The sequence below is a fragment of the Passer montanus genome, unplaced genomic scaffold (assembly GCF_014805655.1).
Source record: "Passer montanus isolate IOZ18808 unplaced genomic scaffold, ASM1480565v1 scaffold96, whole genome shotgun sequence".
Lineage (NCBI taxonomy): Eukaryota > Metazoa > Chordata > Aves > Passeriformes > Passeridae > Passer > Passer montanus.
In genome coordinates this window covers 1,461,135-1,487,273 of record NW_024375034.1, presented here as the reverse complement: position 1 = coordinate 1,487,273, position 26,139 = coordinate 1,461,135, and the positions used below count along the sequence as shown (strand labels likewise).

The following is a 26,139-nucleotide window of genomic DNA, read 5'->3' as shown; positions in this document are numbered from 1 at the left end:
CAGTCCGAGCCTGCACGCTCTCTCTACCCTGACCGCCCGCCGGGCGCAGCCTCTCCCGGGACAGGGATGCCAGCACAGTCTTCACAGGAGCCTTTCACCTTACGTGTACCATAGGCTGGGGCATAAATAAAAACTAGATGGTCCCTCTCAAGGTGCTTCTCTAACTTGTTAAAACCCCTTCAGTCTCTGGGGAACACAGCATCTACATCAATGGAATGGAATTAGTGAACCTGAGTGGGAATAAACATTATTGATAAAATTTGCTTTGTAATCCTGTCCCCTGGCTTAAACAGTCACTCAATGCTACCTTCTTCCTGAAACGTTCTTCCATTCCTTTATTTCTCTGAATGACTCCTTGACCCTACAAACTGTCTCACTGAAGACACCCGGATCCCAAAGGGCAGGAAGACCTGCCTGTGTCCTGCACTGCAAACCCATCTCGTGGTTCAAAGGTGAGGAGCTGCCTGCCTCTGCCACACTCATATCTTGGCACCCATTCACTCCTTTCTTCCCTACCTACATGCATTTTGAGGCTCTATCTTTACTTTACAAAAGAAATTAAAATATCCACCGAAATAAAGACATTAATTCAGATAATTTATAATGCAAAATTACATCTTAAGATTCCTTCCTGTAATATGCAAGCATCTTACTATAATCTAAAATTATTCTTTGAAAAAAGTTGTTGGTTTTTGGGTTGGTTTGGGTTTTTTTTGCTTCCCAGAAATAAGCATTAATGACCTCTGTTGAGAATTTGTAAGTTTTTCTTTTACAAAATAAGGAAGGAGGAGGGGAATTTATGCAGGGGCATTGCTAATGCCACAGAAATACAATAGTTACCAAAAAAAAAAGACTCACATTGCTAGCTAAAATTTGAAGATTTAAATGCAGAAATAATTCACAATTACTCCTGAGAGAGGATGTAAAGAAAGGAGCTATAAATGCAACTAAGTTATGCTTCAGGAATAAAAAAAAAGTATTTTCAAAATTTATGGGGACCTTGAAGAGAAGATATTTAAGGCTGGTTTTTAAAAGGAGGTACAGGCTAATAAGGCACAATATAAAACAGAAGATGAGAAGGATTAAATTTAAGTCTGGACTGGATACACAGGCAAACCACTAGAGAATGGATGAATGTGAAAACCATTTCCATTTTCTTTAGTACCAAGTATCTCCTGTACGTGTGAGTAATCAGCAGCATAATATCTGAATGTCAATCAGTAAGAGGGATAAAGAAGTTTGCCTCACACACAGGAACTAAAAGTACATGACTCCAGGAAAAGAAGAAGACAGACCCAGATCTGCAAAACTTCTCAGGGAGGCAAATTAGTACAATGAGGCTCTAACAGACCTATATTAGACCCTCAATCAAGTGCTTTTATGTTAAAAATTACATTGCTCATAGCCTCTTTCACCTAGGAGGTCTTCAGAGAAACCAAGGGAAAAGTAAATCAAAGGCAGAAGTATTAATAAATAACAATATATGTAAAGACACCAAAGTACTGCCCATATGAATATTAATTCAATTAGATGTAAAGACATACAATGCTGCCCATCAAGAGCTGATCACTGATCTGCTTCAGTGGTGTATTTTTCCATTAACACCACAGTTTTCTGGACTATTAGTTAATAAAGTCAACATCTGAAAATCATTTAAAAAATAAGAAAACATTATAAATACAAAATCTTTATGACAGATATTGCAATGATTAGCTAAGGTCAGTGTCTGACTGAAGGGATCGAACACATCAGCAATGAGGGGAAATGGGGGAACTCCCCATAACAACCGTTGGGAATCTTACAGTCACTTCTCACCCAAAGCCAGCATCTCCATTAGAGCTGTCCAAAAATAAACCAGATTTTCACTGAAAAACATCTTTAAGAAAAACACCCAAGAACACAAATTCATTCTCTCCAAACAGGAGAAGGAATAGATGTGTAAAATGGAAAGAAAGGAGGGAAAACCACAGAGATACTGATGGCAAAGGAAGATCCCAATGATTCAGCGAAGAAAGACTGGACAGAACTGTAACTGCTCCTGGTGGTAATGGATAAGGAAGGAAACAGGAAGGAATGAAAATGGGAGGGCACAAATCCAGTTGCTCCTTCACAATGGTTGGTCAAATGGAATGCCCTGGGGCAGGGGAGTGAACAAACAACGTCTGCATCCAGAGATGCCAGGGCTGTAAAAAAAGGTGTTTGTTACATCAGGACAGCTGAGTGACAACAGAGACAGCCAGCACCATTGGAACTATGTTACCACTTCAGCTTGAATACTTCCTTCTGTTTGGACTTCTCAAGGTAGATCCATTCTTTTCCTTCTGTTTAAAAGAGCTTTTAATTTGCAGCAAAAACTTGAAAAAAATTTGGTTTAAAAAATGAATTTTTTTGCCTCCAGTAAAAACACACCAAACTCCATAAAATATTCTGCTCCCAAAATTTTTATAAAAATAAGAGCTTTGCAATCATCTATATATGATTTAAGGATAAGGAAGCAGGTTTTATGGGCTGCAGAATATTATAAATCTTTTCTGATTTATTTCATGGTAGAGGGAAAAGGGGACTTTTTGAAGGAAAAGATGATAGATCACATCTGCCTGTGGGTAATAAGGCTTCCTATAAGAAGAAATGGCATACTCTGAATAACTACATACAGTCTGAGGACAAAAGAGACAAAGTCTAGTCCTGGTCAGAAATTTCAGCTGCCACAAAATACTTGTAAAAAATGTGTGAAGAAAATATGGTGAATTCTCACTGGTTATCAACAGCTTTTCTTTTGCTAATTTCCTCAGCTTCAACACAAGGTCAAACTATAATTTCATCTTTCTGCTTTGCAGAAATTCCTCCATTTTGCATCATAAATATCAGCAGAAACATCAAAACCACAGCACCATTCAAAGAAAGAAAAACAGGGGAGATATAACCAGGACTGTATTTTAACAGAAATACCAAGCATAATTTTCAAATGAAGCTTGTAAGACACTACAATAAACCATAGCATCAGGCAATACAGGCAAAACCAAAAAAGAACAATATTCAATACAGACCACAGTCTTTTAAAAAAGTAGTAAGAGCCCCAAGAGCTGAGCTTAGCTCCTTCAAACTAGGTGATGCTCTGGCTCCATCAAAGCCAGTTGCAGTTCCACCAATGGCTTCAGAGGATTTGATTTTTTCAAGCATTGGGGTTTTTGCACTTGTAGAGGAGATAATCAGGAGTCAGCACTGGAGATAAGAGTGAGAGCTTTATGGACACAGGCAATAGCCACAACACACTGACTGCTCCCAGATTCAATGCTCTCCTGCAGCTCTTCCAGGCATTCCCTATACTCAATGAGTACTTGATTAGAGGGGCTCTCCTTCCTTCTCACACTGGGGAAACCAACCCATCCATGTAGTGATTTAGGAATTTAAATGCTGTGTCACTGAGAAGTGGCTGCTGGGAGCCTCCCAGAGACTGCCCCCCTCTTGACCACAGCCTGTTCCACCTTGTCCTCGAGAGAATCAAAAAGCCAAGGATCAGAGCTGTGCTTTACTGCAACACAGCTGTCCTGAGGGGCAGGAGAAACTGAAAATCCAAGTGTTGCTCAGCCAACCCCTCTCTTGCTCATCATGGACCCTCCCCCTCCTATAAACCTGTTCTCAGGCTAAGAATTCTCAGTAAGAATTCTGAGATACTGTAACTTTATAAAGCTCCCTCAGCAGCCACAGAAACACGCCCCTCTTTCTCCAGTCTCCTGCAAGAGAGACCAGTCCCCAGCTTATGAAGCTCCAGAAGTTTCTCTCAGATGAGCATTTTCAGCTGTTCCCAATGAAAATGCCTTCTCCCTTTCTCCCAAACAGCTCCACCTGAGCAAGGGCTGCAGGGCCAACAAAGAAATTAAGTGACCTTTCTCCCTGCCTCTGAGCCAAAATATAATGCACTGTAACATTCACTAAAGAGTAAACAATTTAATAACAAAAATTATGCTATCGATCACACCATCCTAGAACATCAAAAGTCACATTTTATATCACAGTTCATAGATCAAAAGCACCACAATAACTTATATTTTTCTTCTTTGTAGTTTCAGGAACTTCAGGCTATTTTCTAGGTTGCCATATGTATGACTTCAGCACAAGCTAACGAGATATTGAGTGAGAAATCATTAGCAGCTGGTCAAGTAAAACCACTCCATCAATCATTTTCATTTCCTTAATGTCAACAATTCTAATTTCAACTCTGGAAAAAAAAAAGTTTTAAACTGTGAAATATATCACATAAAACAGTGACATTTGATAGTATGCTTTTAGATTCTCAAGTTTATTGCAAAAAAAAGTCAGTTCAACACATAATGAAGTCATTCTTCCTTTATAACCACCAAATCCAATTGTAGGGAAGAAAACAAAAAAGCTGCTTCATGTAGATCAGGCAAACAAGTTACCACCATTATTTAATGGAAATCCATTATTTTGTACCTAAATAAATCCATTATTTTTGTACCTAAAGTACCAGTAAAAATACTGGAAGAACTGCAAAACTGTCTTGTGTCTTCTATTCACACAGACACATTTTAGGTTGTTCTTGAATTCCAGTTAGTGAAACCAACCCATGACTACACCAAAGGACCTTTCAGGAGACACAGCTTCAGCACCGTGCCCTTCTCAGTTTGCCTGGTGCTGTTTTGTGCAGACAAACAGCTCTGCTACCAGAACTCTCCCTGCTGTTTGGCAGAAGCTCCTGAGGAGCTGAGCACTGCAGTCAGTCACACCAAACCCCATCACCACCAAGGCATTTCTGTGCCCAGGACAAGGAACAGCATGGCAGGGTCCTGGGGAGGCACAGGCCCAGCTTCTCCTTTTGGCTGTCTGCAGCAGAGGCTTCCTCCATCTCTCCAGCTGGCTTTGCTGCAGCTTCCTGGTTATTAGAACAGGAAGACCATGGACCACTAACACTGCACTGGGAAGGCCCTGATGAAGGAGAAATGATGAGTACACCAAAGGACCTTTCAGGAGACACAGCTTCAGCACCGTGCCCTTCTCAGTTTGCCTGGTGCTGTTTTGTGCAGACAAACAGCTCTGCTACCAGAACTCTCCCTGCTGTTTGGCAGAAGCTCCTGAGGAGCTGAGCACTGCAGTCAGTCACACCAAACCCCATCACCACCAAGGCATTTCTGTGCCCAGGACAAGGAACAGCATGGCAGGGTCCTGGGGAGGCACAGGCCCAGCTTCTCCTTTTGGCTGTCTGCAGCAGAGGCTTCCTCCATCTCTCCAGCTGGCTTTGCTGCAGCTTCCTGGTTATTAGAACAGGAAGACCATGGACCACTAACACTGCACTGGGAAGGCCCTGACGAAGGAGAAATGATGAGGACACCATCTTATCAGAAGGCTAATTAATTACTTTATTATACTATACTATATACATTACATCTAGACTGAATCTGCCAGGCACTCACTCTGCACACAACTGCACTCATCTCGTGACTTTCCTGTCCAGACAGTCAGGACACACACACTCTCTTGGTCCTGATAGGCCAAGGAAACAAAACATCTTCACTCTGGGCAAACAATCTCCATATTGCATTCTACTTTGGCACAACACAGTCACAGAAAATGATTAGAATTGTGTTTTCCTTCTCTGATGTTCAGAGAAGGTGAAACCCAGAAATATTCTTGGGAAGAACTGTGCCTTGCTTTTCTCTCTGAAGAGAAATGTGGCAACAGACCACAGCAACCTTCTGAGAAAGAAAACCCAGGTGGCCAAGTGACTGCATCCCCCTCACCTCTATCCTGACATGAGCAAGTCACTCTTTCTTTGCCTCCCAGTCCCATCTTGCAGCAGCAACCAGGTTTCCATCAGTCCTGGAGAGCCTCCTCTAGAACCCTGGGAAAATTTCCTCCCTTCAAGTTTTAAGCAAGGTGCACTCCCTGGGGACATGCCAGCCTGGGGCAGCCTCCTGCCCCCCAGGTGTCCCCTAGGCAAAATGTGTTGCAGGCAGCTTCCAGCCTGATTTTATTCTGACACCAGGAAATGACTGAGGGTTTCTGCCATACAACCAAATCATAGAAAGAGTTGGTTGGTTGGGTTTGTTTTTTTTTGTAGTGCATATCCATTCTCCTCAGAAAAACATGTTAGTATGAGAGAACAGCTCACATATTACATTACACAAATGCAATTTGGTTGCTAAAGTTTTAATCTTGTAGAGCAAAATTCCTATTTTCTATTTCTTGTACTTAAGTTCCAGTTTATGAACAGATTATGGGATACAAAATGGTTAGGTAGATCCTGAAATATTAAATTTAGATAAATCTTTCCAATATAGTTATAAATTTGTCAGGATACAAAAACTCCTGCTGATATGATAAGCTGAATCATTGTTAAATGTACTATTTTCATGCAAATAGCTCATAAGAAAATAAAATCCTAGTATGTCTACAAGTATTAATAGCTTCTTTTATTAACCAGCCTTCCCCAGATGCTTGAACACAAAATTGTAGAAAGGACAGATTATTATCTGTATATGGCCTGGAAATCTAAAAGCCCCACCAAATTTCACTCTAGTTTTGATCACTGCATAGAAAAAGCATTCACTGTTACAAACCTACACTAACCTGCAGGAAAAAAAGCAATTAGTAGTAAGAAAATGCAGTCTGAAGACTGGAAATATTACTTTTATAAAACTGTAAACAAATTATCAGTGGGGTTAAGGGGGAGCTCATGTCACTTTGCATGCTGAGCACTCTGACACAGCCCAGGTGCTCCTGGAGCTCCCAGGCAGGTCTGGGCAGCCCAATCAGTCCCACCTGCGTGCAGGAGCAACCCTCCCAAGGGTACTGTTCCAGTGCTTACTCATCTGCATGACTGGGGTTTTACTCAATACTGCACAGATTTTGCATTTTGCCAATTACATTTGTCTTTCTCTGAATGGATAGAGAGAATAACTTAACAGCATAAACCTTATAAAAGCCTCTTCCATATCTGAAAATATCAGTATGTTCCTCTTCTCCTCCACCTCGTGCTAAGTTACTCAGACTCAGTTAAACCAGCTGCTTCCTACTTTTTCTAAGTTCTAAAATCCTTGCTTCATTTGTCCTTGTTATTCTTAAGCTGTGACGCCTAAAATTTCCTACTGAGCTGAGTCTTACTTACAGTTCATTTCATTTCTGATTTTCATATGGCATTGGGAGCTGCAGAGCAGTACCACTGTTAGGCCACAAACCCTGCATTTTTATCTATATAGTGAACTTCTTCCCAAGAGTAAAGTTTTGCATTTATCATTTCAATCTGCAGATTTCCATTTCCCAAAACAAAAAAAAAAAAAAGGAAGAAAAAATAAAAGAGGGGTAATGTTTTTATTGACCTATAAAATCCTTTGAAGTTTCATTTATAACTAATGAAAGTACACCATACACATGGGTCCCAGGCCAGTCCTTGCAGAATCACATTTCATTAAGCTGTCCCAAACTGACCTGCAATGGATTAAATACCAATTCACTAGGAACACTGTTTTTCAGTGACCTGTATTTTCACTCATTATACAACTGTGCTTCTCAAGTTTGCTATGAAAACATCCTCTCAGTGTGCATCACAGTGTGTAACATTACAGCAGTTTACAACCTCCCTTTTAATCCCCAGCCAGCTATTCTGTCAAAGAACTACACGTATTTGACAAAACATACTTTCAAAATAGATGCTTGTGGCTACAAGCACCACTTTCATATCCTGAGCAGTTTTAGGAAATGAATATATAAGGATTTCCTGCAGCTTCTTCACAGTTATCCGAGTTAGAGGGACTGACCTATTAATTCCCTAGATAAAGGAATTTATCTGTTAAGATAAATTTGACTTTTTTGTTACCTGGAAATACTCATTCCTCACAGATTTTTACAATCAAGGCAAATGCTTCACAAACTCCTTTCTTAAATATTCCTGGACTCTGCCTGGCATATATTCACTTTGCCTTATTGACTGCACCAATTTTTCCCGCTAACTATTCACAAGAAGCCTAAAGCAGGCAGGAAAGACTTCCTCTCCCCATTTAGAAATTTACTTTCTCTCCTGTTATTTCCTTCTAAATTACTTCCAGTGCTCACATTTCCACCATTTTCTTCATTATTAAATTTGCAGGGAACTTCCTTCTTCTGACTGAGCAAAGAAGCCTTTGGTGCTGATCACCCCATTGATCAGACCGTGCCTTGCTGCATCGTCCTTGCCTCAGAACATGTGCTTTGGGCAAGGGAGCAAAGAGCCATTCTGGCCCAGAAACCACCTAAAGAAATCTGTGTGTCTGCAGCAGCCAGGCCCCCCAGGGCCCTCCCGGCAGTCCCAGGAGTCCCACAGCAGCTCTGCTACAGAGCAATCCCAGGACACTGCTCATTTACTCCACCTCATTTACTTCCTCACCAGCAGGGAATATTAGGACAGTGTCATATTCCAGCTGTTTGCCAGCAATGGATGATTCCAGATTTACAGACTGGCCCACGGATCTGTATCACAGACATACACAGACTCATCACTATAAGAATAAGCTAGAGAGAAAAAAAATAAAATTTCCTTCCTTCCTTCCTTAATTAGTGGTCAAAACAAAAATCTAAACCATTCCTCCTGGTCATTTTTTCAGCCTCCTTATTTTACTTAAGTTGTAATAGCTATAGTTGTAATAGATCTGCAATAGTACTTTACCAGATCTGCATCTGAATAAATGCCAAACAAGTAATTTTAATATCTGACTCTTGCCAATCACATTTTATCCAGATATGGAATGAGAAAAGAAAGGCTTACTCTTTGCTTATAATTCTATCAGACATTTAAAATGGCATTGACAGTGCTACAGACTATCTGGAAGACAGAGCAAGAACTGAAGCACAACATCAGAAATCAGGAATATAGCTGGAGATTCTCCAGAGGAATCTTTCTTCTATTAAATTTTGCCAATTTATCAAAAGCAGAATCTTCCATGGAAACAGGGAGAGCACAACAGATCTTCTGACAAAACAGAGGCATATGCCCTGCCAGCTCTGTAAGACAGCCTTGAGACCAAACTCTGAAAGGTTCACATCTGCTGTTCCCAGTCTTTCTGGGAAGAACTTGGAGGTACCAGTCGCTGAGCAGTCTTGCACTACAAAAATCCCATTCTTACATCTAGAGAGGCAGGTGTTCCAAGGATCACAACAAACGAGGAGCCAAACAGCCTGAGGAGCTGGCAGCCTTACCCAGGCTTTGTTCAGACCTTGCATGCTCACTCACATGCAACAGCACTCTGCTTTCCCCTTGGGATCCAGGATAATTGTTCATCTCAACAATGTGGTCAGCTGCTCACCAGCTGCTCAGGAGAGGACAGGTAAACACTGCTGCCAGCATCACCTACAACATCCCAGTGCACTGCATTTCAAAGTCCTGCTTCAATGTGCAGCTGCACAGTTGAACACAGGAGGTGGCAGACAGAATTCAAAAGATTATTAGGCCTCTTGTTTGTCAAATCAGAAACAAGTTTTTTCTGATTACCTGAAAGCCAAGCAATAAAACCTCCATTTCCTTGCCAACTGTGGGACACATCCTGAATGCCATTATGACCTTACCTGCTCAGCAAACAGCTACAAGCAGCCACACAGCATTCCCCCTTTCCTTCACCTGCTCATTGTTTGGACTCCTTCAGTTCACACTTTCCACAGGAACTTAGCCAAGTTTTCCCCTATTTCACCTCCTTATTACTGCAAGCAGTAGACTGGAAATAGCACAGTAAAACCACAATGGCTCTGGCTTCTGTGCATCTGCTCTCTCCTGTGTGCACTGTCCGTGTGTGCAGGGGCACAGTCAGTAAAGGCATGTTAATAATACAGTGCTCTTTTGCTATACTAAGCAGAAAAGAAGCACTAACCAAGCTCCCAGAGAAGAGATTTACCATGGGCTCCATTTTTTTTTTCCACTAACTGCTGCCAGGATGTATGTAATTATATATTTCTTATTTTCTCTTATTTACATGGAATAAAAAATTATTATTACTCTTCATTTCTCCTGCAAAGAGCTAAATATATTCAAGAAAATGAAAGGAGGGATTCCTTTACCACTTATCTTCTTTTACAGACTGATAATTCCTCCCATACAATATTAGGGTTTAGGAAAAATTAGAATCATTGCTATTCAAGAGAAAAGATAATCCTAGATTATTCCTAAGTACAGCTCCTAGTCATGTAGCTGACTTATAATTTCTTTTCATCTTTGTATAAATTTCCTTTGTTTTTTCTCCTGCTAATGAAACAATGGTTAAGGACAATTAGAATAACCCAAGAGAATAAGGATTTTCCAGTAAATATAGCAATTAGAATCATTTATTTAATGTATTCTATTAAGCACTGCAGCTCTCTGATTTAAGACATTTATTTTCTTTGCGTACTCAAAGAGAAAGAAAATGTGCCAACTGGCTACACAGGCTTAGAAAACAACCATGAAAAGCAGTTCTTGAGAAGAGCTGATTTCAAAAGGACTAAAGCACATCTTTTTTATTAATATGATGGGGGGATGGTTCAATTGTTTACTTAGCCAGCCTTCTGGTCATACACATTGGCCACAAATGCAATTATACAAAATTACCATAACTTCCTTTTTATTTTAATTAATTATGGAAAGAAGAGTAGCATGTCAGACAGGAACAACAAACAGTAACTGGAAATGAATTCACTAAAAGGAAAGTTAAAATAAGAGGGAAGTGCCAATAAATGCTGTTTGTGACCAAAGACAAAGATATGGTTTTGGTTTTTAAGTCTTGTTTTGGTTTTCTTTTCAGAAAGAAGATGGAAATGTGGAATTGGGATTTAGATGTTCGAGTTCCTGATCTCCTTTAACTCACTGTTTTAAGATCTGGCTGAACAATTAAGACCAAGAATTACAGTTTTTCTGCAATATGATACAGTACTGATTTCATTAAAAGTGACCGCAAGCTATTTCACATAAAACTCCATTTTTAACTTTTCCATTTTAAAACTCCATTTTTTAATTCTTCATTTAAAAAAAAATCAAGAGAAGCTAGGCAAGAAATTAAGTCCAAAAGGCAGCTGACAACTATGCCGGAATCTCCACTTCTATCAAGGAGAAGTCACGCCTGGTACTATAAATTAAGAAGTGCAGCATCTCATAGGTTGCTGGCATAAACATTCTGAATCCAAGTAACTGCAGGGATAGCATTTGGTTTCAGCCGGGCAATAGAGCTCAACAGTCATGTGATGAAATTCTTATGGACAGCTTTACATCAATCACTCCCCAAATTACTTCTGCAAGTTTATAGAGAGAAGTCATTGCAACAGAATTGAACACAGTAACTACTCTTCTTTCATCATCTGAAAATTACCAGAGATCACTCAAATGCAAGAAACTTTCTTTTACTACTTTCTGTAATTTCTTGTCCTGGCTTCATCACCTGGATATCTTTCAACCTTCCATTAGTAAATAATGGGATTTACTGTATATTAAAAGGAGCTGGCTGGGTCATCCAGGACATTGCACAAACACTGGAATGTATTCAAATGTTCAGCATCAGACTCCCCAGATTGAAGACAGCAGCAATGTCTGGACATTATCCAGTCCAACCGACTGCTTGCTTAAAGCAGAGTCAACTCCAGACAGGTTGGGTTGGGTTTTCAATGGCCCTACAACACCAACTTTCTATGAAGAGTTCCCTGAACTATCCAATTATGACTGATCTTTTTAGTTAGAACTGATACATAAACAAGAAGTAACTTTCAACCCAGAACAGAATGAAATTTAGAAATATACCTGGACAACAAAAATCAGCTGCATTATACCAGAGGATAAAAACCATGATAAATGCATCTGAATCAGCAGACTTCAGCAGCATTCCCAAAAATGGCACCCTTACATTTCCAAAAATGACCAGTCTAACATCCTCTAAGAAACAGGAAACTGGTTGAGAAAAATCTCATGTAGTAACAACCGTTTTCAATGGAAAATTCTTGTAAACTAAACAGATAGGTAGATGCTGAGTTAACAAATACTTGATTATTTTTAATGCTTGTTTATTATCATAATCAAGGATTTATTTCATCTTGGGGAGAGCAAATGCTGCTTTATTGAATGTTTCTTGAAAAAATTTAGTCTTGAGCAACCCAATATATTTTCAGTGCTGCCAGGTATACTGAATACAAATTACTGACTCCTCCAGTGAATCATCCCCACAGAGCCATGAGCTGCTCCTCACGCTACATCACTCCAGTGCAAGCCTCCAGGTCAGAGCTGATCACTCCTGCCACAGCTCAGCTCAGAACCATTCCATGAAAAGTAGGGCTCAAGGAAGAAAAGCTTTCATTATCCTTCTCCAGGTCACGTGCAGACATCCCAGATCACTGCAAGGTCCGTAAGAGCATCTATAATCAGGTACACCTAACTGCAGCTTATTTTTCAGCTGTAAATCTATTTGGGGAATTCACCAGACTACTTCTGTCTTTTAAGTACACTTAAGATCCTCCTCCTTAACAATTCATATCTAATTTCTCCATAAAACAAAATGTTCACTGAAAGTTAACATTTAAAAAATTATTTTCAATTACACATACTGCATACAAAATGGAAGAAAATCCTCTGTAGGAGTGTTCAAAGTCAACTCAATCAACTACTCAGGCAATGTGAACAACAAAATCATGAAAACTACATATTTTCTTGCATAAATGCCAGCATAATATACCATATAGGCATACCAATTTTACTGCAATACATCCTTTTTTGAAAAACATAATACTCAATAAAGTCATAAAAAAACCAGCCATGAATAAGAAAAGAACTGAGTGACACTTCCCACCCACACATGGAAACTCTTCTAGTTTACATTTTGACATACCTCAAATTCAAACTTCTCTGGAACACTAGTCTTCTTAAGACATTTAAGTATGAAGAGGACAGTAAAGTAAGCACATTCAAATCCACTCTTTTTGTAAAAAGTGACTTTTTATTTGTTCAGAAATAAAAAATGGATTTAAAAACAAGGATTTCAAGAAGTCAGTTATTTCAAACCCTTCCATAAATAACCAGAAGCCATTCTGTTCCTTTAACAAGGAATTTCTTCAAACTCCCTGTTGGCTGAGTCTATCAAGTCTGGGGTCAGTTCTTCAGAGAGCAGCTACACAGAACTTTGCAAATTACATACTTGTGAAAGAAAGTGGAAGTAACCATAAAGGACAAGCCAAACAGTCCCCTATTTTTACCTCCTCAGGTGTCACTGGCAACCCAGGAAAGTGTTAGAAGTCTTCATGGGGAAACCATGAAGTACAAGTAACCCCAAGTTGAGATATCAGTATGCCTAAGGCATCTCTACATCCCTCTACTCTCCAAGAGTAAGAATGGCAATAAAATACCACAAAAAAACATTATCCATTAAAGTATTCTCATCCAGACAGTGGGCCAGACCTTAAGCTCTTGTTGAAGACTACTCAATACAGACATAGAGCAAGGCATTAGCACTCCACAGCAACCAAATTTAAGAGCTGAGATAAAGAACAAGGCCCAGAACCACAACACCAATAAATAAAAATTCCTGGGTTTTCACCCATTTTCTGGTTTTGAATTTGCAATGCTCAGGTTCCAGCAAGTGACCAGTCAGAGTTTGAAATCTAGAAAAACACAACAGCCCAAGTCCCAGCTATCCACTGTGCCCCTTTTCCCACAACTGAACCTTCCCCATGGCTGTGGTAGGCTCTGCACTGCCACCTTTTCCTTAAGGCTCACCCAGTCCAGCTCACACCCTGTCCCAGCTGCCCCTCTGCTTTCAGGTATCCTGGCTCCTCATCTCACCCTCACTGCCCTTCAGGTGATGTGCTCAGATCCAAATAGGTCTCATTCCCTGAAGTTGTGACACAATCTGGCAAGGAAGGACAAGGCTTGGGAGGAGCCCTGAGGGAAGCCAGTTTCATAAAGCCCCTGGAGTTGCATTCCCAGCAAGGTTCAGGTATGCCCACATGCAATACAGGGCACACCTGATCATTCCTGAGCACTGCCACAGAGCACACAACATTCCTGCTCAGCCTCAGCTGGCCTGCCCTTAGGCTGCATGGATGGCCAGGGCTTGATTAGCAGCAATATAAATATGTACTTCAGTTCACTTCCTGATCTGCCTCAAGGTAAAATGTATCATTATTCTCCTCACATTTTTTAAATGGAACCATGGCTAGTGTGAGAAGAAGGGCTGGTTTGGCTCTGCTCCCTGCCACACACACAGCACAGCTGTGGGACAGCAGAACACAGCATCTGCCACCACCTGTGGCACAAGAGCCACAGGCACATCCAGACTAAATTACCCATGTGTGACCCAAACATCTAGGTAATCATGACATAAAAACCCAGCTAAGAAACAAACATCTTTAGAATACACAAGAAGGAAGTGAAATCAGAAGTGAAAAATCCGAAAAATACACTGACCCACATATATATATACACACATATGGATCACCAACCTATAGCCATAATAAGCTGAGAAACTATCAACTAAAACTAATGAAGCTCAAATAACACAAAACAACATTCCAACAGTAAGGGGATTTCAGTTCCAAAAAGCAGCTGTCATACCAGTGTATCTGACCTTTCTTTACCAGCCCTAACAACCCAGGAGAGATCTTTACTGAAAGCCAGAGGAGGATGCAGAGTAACTGTGCAGGCACACCTCCCTGTTTAATGACGGCAGACACAGCAGCACCTGCAACCACTCAGTGCTGCTCACAACAGCCACTTCCACTCAGGCTCGTCACATCCCTTCTGCCCGCCCAGGGAAGGGAATGTCCTTAATGTGATGAGTCAAACACAACTCATGGAACATGGAGCTGGTGTTGCTGCACCCCACTGTGTTCAGTAACTTTTCATTGTAAAGGATGAGGAGATAAGAGCTTGTCACAAGGAAAAAGCAAGTGCTTATTACTAGAACGATATGATTGTTCCAGTGGATACATTATTCCATGATTGTCCACATGACAGTATGATTGCGCCATTAGTAAAATATCCAAACTCTCAGTAGTAATTCCTGTTACTGGATGTCCTAAAATACAAATATATCCCCGAACAACCTATGTCTGTGAGTAAAATTCAGAAAGGTTAACAACAGTACACAAGTAATTTTGTAGAACTTTTGGAACAATTCAGAAAAAAACCTGCTGCCTTTCAGAAGAATTATAAATGTATTTGCAATTTACTGTGTGTCTGAATTATTTTGTGAACAGAAAAACTTTTAGGTTCTTGTGGAGAGCATTTAGCTTCACTTTCCATTGTACCATTCACTGTGATAAAACCTCTGTGAAAAACAGACACTCACATAAAAGCAACTATCTTCTGAAAATGTTTCTCTGAGCTTGCATTAAAAACTCTTTAAAGAAAAGATTTTTAAAAATTTATCTCACAGACACCAAGAAGCTGTTAATCTTCCATGTCCTTGAGGCTTATTAGACACTTTAAATAATTGAGGAAAATAAAAGAAACCAATTTAAGGACAACAAAAGCTATATTCCTTATACTCTTTCAAATGTTAGTGCTAATAAATCCTAAGTTCCTGTACAGTTTGTCAGGAAAATTAATCCACAAACACCAGAGGTTTATGTCCAAAAAGGAGCCTGAGGAGTCCTGTAACTTTATTTGAATACAGGGAGAGGCCATGGGGCATTTCCCCTGGTATCTCTCTAAATTTTGGAGGACACAGCCTCCTTTTTATCCTCGTTTCCTGGCTGCATGTCTGTCTCTCTTCCCTATTGCCTGAAGTACTTCAGAGGACTTCCCAAAATGTCTGATACCTGAGACCCCTTTCTAATGCATAACCCCCCCCTTTTTGTTTTCCTTGCGTCAATCAGTGGAATTCCTATGGAATTTATGGTCCTTCCCACTGTTTATTTTATCTCTCACTGCTAGTTTTATCTACCAGCAGACCCACAGTTTGTTTGTAAAGACAAGTCTCTGATTCAAGTTCAAGCACTGAGGCCCAGCTTCAAAAGAACAGACAGTGCAGAACCCACACAGAATTGAGGCACCCAAGTCCTTGGCAATAGCCCTGTTTAAGCTCAACATTAACTGGGCAGGGCACGTCCCCAATCAACACCAGAGCCAAGGAGAGGCTGGATGCCACCAGCACAGCTTCCTGGCAAAGCAGCTGCCAGAGGAGGATCTGTGGAGGGGGCACTTACTGGGTGTCCCTGAGGCAATGCAGCTCCCACCAGCAACACTCAGACAGGAAGAAACCTTAAGGCAAGTGATCAAGCCAATGTGCCAGCAAGAAACAGGAGAGCCATCTGCAGGAAAACAAACCTTTTGGAGCAGCTGACCAGCACAACTTGTGAGAGGGAGTGCAGAGGGCTGAAATGGCAGCAGGAAGGCTGAGCCTGGGAGCCACACACCAGGAGCACAAAGCCAGAGCAAAGCATGTCTTGTGTGGATTGTGGGAAAGGAAAAGTTTCCACTCTCACGTACAAGCTGTGGCATAGAGGCTCTGGAGCTCACTCAGCACAGGCACAGGACAGGAGGGCATACACACAAACACCCATGAAGTATTCCACAGACAGAGCACTTGCCTGTGGAGTACAACAGTGCTACCAAGGAGAGGAAAAGTAAATTGTGCTTAAATTGTGCTATGATAACAAATGGCTGTCATCATCTTTACAGCTCATTCAATTCCCAGGCCTGACTTGTTGAAACTACTAACAGAAGAGCCAAAAAGACACTGATAAATCAGCACTGTTTCCTGGATCTATCATTCTTCTTCAGCGAGTTAAAGATGTGAAATAAAGTAACTGACATCTGGTAATCCTCTCATTGAAAAACTTATTTAACACAGTCTCAGTAATAGCCATAAACTGTTCTCAGTGAGAGTGTTTCCATTCATATAAGAAGAGCTCTAAAAGAAACTAAAAACTTGTCATTCCCTCCTGTTAGGTAACCTCATGCCTTTAAATCTTTTGTAATTTTTTTTCTGCTTCCTAGTCTTTGCCACCTTGTGCATTCACTGAGTTCTGCAGCAAATTATATGACACTTTTCCTTACTATCATATTTCAATGAAAGGCGTTCTTGGGACAAACCCACAAAAATATTTTGGACTAATACAGAATGCTGTTCACCACATCTGCATTCTGCCACATGCTCTGAATAGCATCATAGAGTCATTTATGTTGGAAAAGCCCTTCAAGATCATTAAGTCCAGCCATTAAAGGTGGATGCTTTCCTGTATAAAACTTTCAGCCACTTAACAGCAAACCCTGACCCACCCAAAAACAGACATTGCAAGAGAAATTACTCAGTACTAAAGATTTACATTCCAAGCTAACCAGAGCTGAAGAAATGTCACTATCTAACCCATGTATACAACACTTCCAGAGAGGTTCAGTAATTAAGGCTGCATTCAACAGCATTTTGAGTAAAACTTTCATAGCACCTTTCTTTGGTGTAAGGCCTGAAACACAACTTGACTTTAATAAGGCATCTGTAAACTTCTAACAAACAAAGAGAAATATCAAAAAGTACAATATCTGTGAGATGAAAAAAAAATCTGACATGCATAATTATTCAGTCCCTACACTACATTATCCCAAGGACAATAAAATAAGACAAAGTAAACAGTCTCATAGAACAGCTTTAGATTGTGTTAACTGTTATGACTTAAAGAACAGAAAGGAATTTCAGCCTCCCAAAAAGGGAACAAATATCTGTATCACACAATTGTTCCCTCAATATGCTCGATGAATCATTCTGAGGTATCTTTAGAAAAGAACATTTTGACTGCAGATAATGTTTACAGAAAAGCATGAGATTAACATTGTGTACCCATATTAACACTATTGAGTCTCCACTGTTTCAACATTTACCTGTCAGATGTAACAAGTGTCAAATCCATTCTTCAAATCTAAAAGAAAAATCACTTTTAAAATGCAAACTACGTTCCTTTTCTAATTCACAGCTACAAGCATGTCAGACAACCAGATTTCTGGATTTACCCAACACTCCTGTCTTCTCAATATAGCAATTTAGTCATTCTAACACTTGTAAATTGGTGCTCTTCTCCTCTTCTGGTGTTAACACCCTACTTGAAAACAACACTAACAGACTGCTTACCTTTTAAGAAATTATTATTTAAATTGTTGCATTCTTCAGGAGCAGAGATTACATTTTCAAACACTAGTCTAGGAAGTGGTATTACAAAGAAATTTTTGTTTCTGGCATATGAAAGATTGTCTCTTCTGAATCAGTAACAGTTCACGATAAGCATAAAATAACCTAAACACACGTATTATCTATGGTATGGCATTTTCCACAGACTTTACATACATTATTTAGTTTTCCCTTAGATTTCTGGAGAAAATTGTCTCTTTCAACCTTTTAAAGACCATTTTGTGAAATGCAGGTTAAACCACACTTTAATGCCTAGTTAAACGCTAAGCTCCCAGAGCAGGAGGCGCTGAGGCAGGCCTGAGCTGGGCCCTGTGTTACTCAGGGGCCCCGCATTACCCAGTTGCCTTGTGTTTGTTACTCACTTGTCCCGCATTTCTTACCCAGTTGCCCTGTGTTTGTTACTCAGTTCCCCTGCATTTGTTACTCACTTGCCCCACATTTCTTACTCAGTTGCCCTGCATTATGCAGTTGCCCTGTGTTTGTTACTCAGTTGCCCCATGTTACTCAGTTCCCCTGTGTTTGTTACTCAGTGCCCCGTGTCTGTTACTCAGTTATCCTGTGTTCGTTACTCAGTGCCCCCACGTTCGTTACTCAGTGCCCCATGTCAGTTACTCGGTGCCCCACATCTGTGAACTCAATGCCCCCGCGTTCGTTACTCAGTTCCCCTCATTCATTACTCTGTGCGCCCTGTCTGTTACTCAGTGCCTCCGAGTTCATTACTCAGTTCCCCTATGTGTGTTACTCAGTGTCCCATGTCGGTTACTCAGTTCCCCTCGTTCGTTACTCTGTGCGCTGTGTCTGTTACTCAGTGCCTCTGTGTTTGTTACGCAGTTCCCCCACGTGTGTTACTCAGTATCCTGTGTCTGTTACTCAATTCCCCGCATTTGTTACTCAGTGGCCCTGTGTCTGTTACTCAGTGCCCCGTGTCTGTTACTCAGTTCTCCTCGTTCGTTACTCTGTGCACTGTGTCTGTTACTCAGTGCCTCCGGGTCGTTACTCAGTTCCCCCATGTGTGTTACTCAGTATCCTCTGTCTGTTACTCAATTCTCCATGTTTGTTACTCAATGGCCCTGTGTCTGTTACTTAGTGCCCCACGTCTGTTCCTCAGCTCTCCTGTGTTCATCACTCAGTTCCCCTCGTTCGTTACTCTGTGCACCATGTCTGTTACTCAGTGCCTCCGGGTCGTTACTCAGTTCCCCCATGTGTGTTACTCAGTGTCCCATGTCTGTTACTCAATTCCCCATGTCTGTTACTCAATTCCCCGTGTTCATCACTCCGTGCCCTGTGTCTGTCACTCAGTGCCCCTCACTCAGTCCCCCTATGTCTGTCACTTAGTGCTCCGTGTCCATTACTCAGTGCCCTGTGTCTATTACTCAGTTCCCACACATTCGTCACTCTGTGTCTGTCACTCAGTGCCCCTCACTCAGTCCCCCTATGTCTGTCACTTAGTGCTCCGTGTCCATTACTCAGTGCCCTGTGTCTATTACTCAGTTCCCACACATTCGTCACTCTGTGTCTGTCACTCAGTGCCCCTCACTCAGTCCCCCTATGTCTGTCACTTAGTGCTCCGTGTCCATTACTCAGTGCCCTGTGTCTATTACTCAGTTCCCCCACGTTCATCACTCCGTATCTGTCACTCAGTGCCCATCACTCAGTGCCCCCATGTCTGTCACTCAGTGCTCCGTGTCTGTTACTCAGTGCCCCACGTTCGTCACTCAGTGCCCCAGTGTCTGTTACTCAGTACCCTGCATCTGTTACTCAGTTCCCCCGTGTTCGTTAGTCAATTCCCCTGTGTCTGTCACTCAGTGCCCCCGTGTCTGTCACTCAATGCCCCCATGTCTGTTACTCAGTGCTCCGTGTCTGTCACTCAGTGCCCATCACTCAGTGCCCCATGTCTGTCACTCAGTGCCCCCAGGTCTGCCACTCATTGTCCCGTGTTCATGACTCGGTTCCCCCACGTTCGTCACTCAGTGTCCCTGTGTGTCACTCACGGAACGCAGGTACTCGGCCAGCAGCTCCTGCAAGGCCTGGCGGATGGCGCTGCACTCGGCAATGATGCGCTCGCGGTGCGCGTCCCGCGTGCACGAGGAGTCGGCCAGCAGCGCGGCCCCGCTGATGATCGCCTCCAGCCGCTGCTCCAGGGACGGCCTCACCTTCTCTTCGCTCACTACCAGAGGATCCAGGGCTATTAAATTCTGGAGAAAACGAGGAGCACAGGTAAGAAAAGTCAGTCCAATGAAGCTGCTGCTTTATTTTTTACTGCAGTGAAACTATGCTTCCCAGATGTGCTGCTAGCCCTCTCCACTGGAAGCACCCAAAATACTTTTGACCACGGCAGATTCCCTTTTCCCAAATGGGGCTACACACGGAGGTCATTTGCAGACAAAGCCAGGTTCTCTCTGCCATTCAGAGTCTCAGACCGAGCTTAAGCTTTGTTTCAAAGAGGGGTTCAATGTCTATAAACTTTTGTCGTTTAGAGAACAGGAGAACCTCTGGATTTAACTCAGAGCCAGCAGTGCTAGCTTACAGCTGAGAAAGTTCAGCCAGATTACATGAGGAGTCTAATTCTGATGATTTTTAGTTTAATCAATCCCACACTGTGGCAGAAAGTCACTGTTGCCACTTTTAACAGGTTTAATACAGGCAAAGATAAAAACTGCAGCTTTTGTTTAACTACTATTTTTCCAAAGGACATAGATATAAGTGCCCTTTTGCTTTTCAGTAGATAGGGTAAAAAAAAGCAGACAACTCTTTGGCTTGATAAAATTAACTACATTTGTGTCCCAAGCAAATATGCTAAGGAGAGAGAAAAGGAGACTATGAGATTTTCATAAAATGTGAAAGTAAGTGTATTTGACCTTCATCATTTGAAGAAATTTAAACCAGTAATTGTTAATATAACTGGACATCTGAAACTATGCCATTATGGTCCTAATCTCCAAACCTAGACTCCACATACACTCATTCACCTCTTACATCACATCCATAGGTGGTTTCAAGCTTTCAGAAGAAATACTAAACAAGAAAACTGTGCCAGATACCCTGATGTGCAATATAGGTAAATCAGAACTTATCTGTGCTTATCCAGTATGTGCCAGACTAATTGTAAACTGGAGGACTTGAATTACTTTTTTCAGTTTAGATTTTACAAGACAATTTCAGGGACTATCTAGCTTAAGCTAGAAATGAAAGTAAGTGTTATATTAGAACACCGTAAGATAAAAGCTTAAACAATGAGGCAAGGAGACTTGAGTCACAAGCTTGTGTTAGAGATTTGAAACTCTGCCTCCCTCATTCCCACTAGAGCCCTTAACACCAAGGTGTTCTGGGGTCCCTCACATCTGCTAAGCTATGCCACATGGCCACTCTTCACTGCAGCATCAGCTTCCCTTCAAGCTCCTGTACCTCAAGCAGCCCCTCAATGCCAAGCTGTACATACAGTGCCCATCGTAATGCAAAACACACCTGGCAGGTAGAACTGAAGTGCTGCTGCAGAAAAAACAGCTTCACTGACTGGGGAAGACTAAGACACATCTGGTGGCCACAGCCAATTATACAACCAGCTGGAAAAATGCCTGCCTTCAAATCTTAGCTGACCCAAAACAGAAATGTCCTCCTTTGGGAGACAGTTTGGAGAAAGTTCACACCAAGATGGACAAATAGCACTGGCCAAAAAGATACTATGGTTCATCTCTGAATAAAACAATCTAGGCAGTAACAGCCAGGAAAATACGAGTTCAGACTTTGCCCTACAGATAAAATGCTTCAAATAATTTCATTACTTATTCATAATCAGTACATCTACACAGGAAAGACCCAATGAGAAGACACCAGACACACAAGAAGCAGTCTCTGGTGGGTTTGATTCAACAGTGGTCAGCTACCCTAAAGCAGCTCAAAGACTCAAGCATAAAGCAGCATTTAAGAGGAGTGATTAGATCCCTGTTTTCTCCCTCACTGGTCTGCTCCAGGAAAAAAAGAGGGCCCAGGGTATGCAGAAACTTGGTTGTATTTGGTGAAGTTCTGGAGTGACTTACAGCCTTCTGGCATCTCACTGTAACTGCTCAGCTGGATGGCCACGGTCACTCAAGGACCACCTGGCAGCTGAACACACTGACAGAGACTCAGGCATGCAGGACCTGGACCATTTTGTAAGAAATCTCTTTGCATTCACAAAATGAAAGACCAGGGAAAGGCATTAGATAACCTGCACCCAACATGCTCTTTTCACAGATCTTAATACGCAATTAAATTTTAAAGTTACAATTTTGTGTTTATTTACAAATGACACAGTAGTTATAGGGAGCCCATAAGACAAATTGTTGAGAATCTACTGATTTAAGAGTTAGTTGCTCTAATTTTACTGGTGGTTTCCTCACCTATAAATCTTTAATAACTTTCACAGTGCCAGCACTGGCAAAGGAAGAATGATATTGCAAAACATCTAGATACTAGATTGTTGGGTAAGCTCCGAGATACATTTCCACACTATAAACATTTAATGAGATTTGTTCCCACCAGACTATTTACTGCATCAATCTATTTCATGGCACTGTATTTGCAACAAGAAGATAGAGCAAAGGTTATTTCAGGTCCTTAGCCAATAGAACTTTCTGTAAAGCGAGAAAAGTGTAACCATCTAACTCATAAAATCATTTCAGAAGTTAAATGCTCTATAAATTGTGCTTTATCTAACTCACACAGCTTCGATTCCCATTTGTGCTACCTAGGTAAAAATATATTTACAACTTGATAAATGGCTTTTTACAACCATCAGACTTCTATGTTCTTACATTTCCAAGTAAAAACAGATTCAATTAAAAATACTTTTTCCCCATTTTGTGATTATCAAAAATTTCAAATTTTAGAATAATAATAAATGTTACTGCATTTTTAAATAGTACTGCTTATACAGAGTCAAGATTAATTAATCTGTAGTAATAAAATGCACTCCTTTTGACATTTCTTTTTTTTTTTAATTTTTAAGCAATCCATGTAAATCCAGGGTCTCATATAAGGAATCTCATTTGTCATTCACAGCTACACTGTAACAAGTTATGTATTAGTATTACATGCTTCTTTTTACTTCCATTTATTAGGAAAATAGATTAGGAACTGTAATTTTAAAACCCATTGTGAGGTTGCTCTTAACATGCAATTGTAGCCTATTCCTCTGTGGGGAAAAACCTGTCTGATTTGACTTTAAGCATGCCAGAGAGGCCTTCTTTGATCAATAAACTGTCACTACAAAATTTGTGCCATATTTCAATGTGTTTCTTTGATAATCTTTTCTTTGTAATCTTCCTTTGAAAATTTTTGATAAAAAATCTACTACCATCAGTCCTAACATCAGTTATCCTGAAAAAGTATCACAGTCTTAGCACTGGGATGCTGAGATCTGCTAAGTCCAAGAATCCACAATCAAAACCACCCATATTTGCAAATGTGTTTAGAAACACACATTCCTTGTGTTGATCTGGGCCTACATCTGTTACACCCCATGAAGATCATGGTCTGTAGCCTCACCTTGAGTTGCGTGAGGGCCCTGCTTCCCCTCATTTTACCATTTATGGCAGGACAATGGAAAATTACATTGGTGAGAGCCAGAGCAGCCATGAGAAAAAGGAAAAACTCCATAGAAAAGCTTCAGATTAGGTGAGGAATATAGAAAGTGCTGCCTTCCCCCAAGGTATTTGCTTCAATAATGGAAGAAGAAATGCAGAGGTGGTGAAAGCATATTAGCTATGTCACTTTATTTAATGATAAGCAGCAAATACAATGAGGTTTCTGAATTGCTTGATTATACAAATTACAGAATGATCCCACTGACACATTCTGGAGAGAAGGACTCCAGCTTGCATGGTAGCAGCTCAAATGCAGCCAAGGCAGCATTGGGCATTGTCAGCTGAGAATCAATTCTGGCCCAACTGAACTCCTGGGTTCTGCCCACTTCCTGCAGGATATGTCTGTCTCCAGCAGCAGTGACACAACTGGAGCTAACTCTGCCCTCTGTTCAAAGGCAGCCAAATACTGAACACACATGAGGCCTTAATCCCAAACTCCTCTGAAGAAAATGAAATCATTTCAATGAGCCATCTCAATTAAATCATTTCAAGTGATACTATTTAGAGTAGGACTAAACAGAGCAGCAATCTTTAATGCCTTTAGGCTCATCATTTATGATACCAATAGTTATTAAAAAATTAAGAAACTTTTTTCCAAAAATATTGTAATCTCACATGTTTACATACCTCAAGCTCATCAAGTGCACTTCCAAGAGTAGCTGTGCGAGATGCAGGTTGCTCCACTTTATTTCCAACTCCTTGGGAAGCATTAGAAATTACATTGAGAGCATTCTGTATTTCATTGCAAATTGAATCCTTGCTGGCTGTAAGGGATGCAACATCTGAATGTTCCAAACAAGCTGAACATATTGAATGTAGGAAAGCAGAATTTTCCTTCAGGGATACACGTGCTGCAGCAATTTCATCTCGCTGATTGCTAGATTTCAAATCCTGCCAGCAAAAGAACATGCTGTTTATTTCCAAAAGCACTCCAAAACTGACAAGTATAAACATCTTTTCATTTCCATCTCTACTCTGCTTACGGAAACATCAAGTTAAATTCATCAAAGTTTGTGAAAACGGACTGTAACAATAGTTACAATTGAACCATCATTACCTCATGAGAAATGAACAAAGTATGTGTAAAACAACCACCATTTTTAGTGTGTCTTACAACCAGCACCACAAACTGTGTTTTCTTTATTTTTAAGCAGTTTTCCTCTGAGAAAACTGCCCTGGAAATTAGCTGTCCTTTGTCCTAGGCATGTCTTTCCTCAGTGGCAATAGAGAAGGACAGAGGTGCACACAGAGTTAAGGCATTCTGTAATTGCTGCATCTGAACAAATTTCCCATGTTTGTTTCCCTGCCCCAGCAGCCTCTGTCTTGAGCACACTGCAGAAAGGAACAGCAGGTCAGGGATACCAATCCTGCACTCCTGAGAAAGGGGAAGCATGGAAGGTGTGGAAATAAAAAACCTGCTTGAGAGAAGCCACCTTGAGGTGCGTGAGGGCCCTGCTTCCCCTCTGTCCCTGCTGTCCACGCTCTTAAAGCACTCAGGGATCTTACCATACCCATCTCGTTCCTCCCTTCTCCACCAGACCTCCTTGAAACCCTACAGCCTCCCACCAACAGAAACAAGGGACACCCAGCTTGCAGAACTCCCCAGTCCAATTTAACTGGTTCCATCAATCAATCATGGGCACTGTTATTTGGACAGCTACATCCTTTGGAACAAGCACAGAGTCAACATCAGGCTGCACGGAGCCTCCTGCTTCATCCTGTTTTATTACAGACATTTTCATTTCCCCCTGCTTCTTCTGCATCGTGTCCCTTTGAAAAGAAAGCTAACAGATATTTGTGAAATGGCTTGGGTGAAGGAGACAGTTAAATTCAGGGGAAAAATAAAAAAGGGAAAACAGCACATATGAGCCTGTGGCACCAGATTCAAATGATGAGAAGAGGCACAATGAAGAATGAGCAAGTAAATGCATACAAAACTTCTCACAGCCTGCCCACAGGCAATCTAAAGTCTAATTACTTTCCTTTGCATTGCATCAGGCTCTATATGCATTATTTACAAAAGCATCACAGTACCCACTTCTCACTGCATGAAGTTTTTAAGTTTATGGCTGAAGAGCATTTGATATTAAATGAACCAGTCTTGTATTTTTAAAATCTCATTTACTCCAGGATATGCAATGGACATAGGATTGCATCTTACTTCCTCAGGCTAACTTAGAAATCTTGGGAATATAGTAACAGAAAAAGAAAACCCAAAAGCAAACAGAAACAGACAACAGTTTAACCAACTGATCACCTGAATCAGAAAACGGTGTTTTCCTTAGTGTATTAACACATAACGTATTTTTCAATTTTTAATAAGCAAATACATAAATGAATCACCACTGTGCAAGAATGATTTTATTGCCCAGTGTGTTCAAATCCAAATGCTACTGCAT

The 26,139-nt window shown here is 41.0% G+C and overlaps 1 protein-coding gene across 4 annotated transcripts in view; it reads right to left on the bottom strand.

Moving 5' to 3' along the window:
* Nucleotides 1-26,139, bottom strand: part of CTNNA3 (catenin alpha 3) — a 407,897-nt gene that overhangs the window by 305,700 nt on the left and 76,058 nt on the right. For all 4 annotated transcript variants that reach the window (XR_005626215.1, XM_039696239.1, XM_039696238.1 and 1 more), the window contains 2 exons: nt 24,368-24,631; nt 20,108-20,311 (listed from right to left, as the gene is read on the bottom strand). Coding sequence is in view for 3 of the 4 variants with exons in the window: in XM_039696239.1 (XP_039552173.1) it covers nt 20,108-20,311; nt 24,368-24,631 (468 nt within the window). In the remaining variant the exon portion in view is untranslated. The remainder of the gene's footprint in view (nt 1-20,107; nt 20,312-24,367; nt 24,632-26,139) is intronic.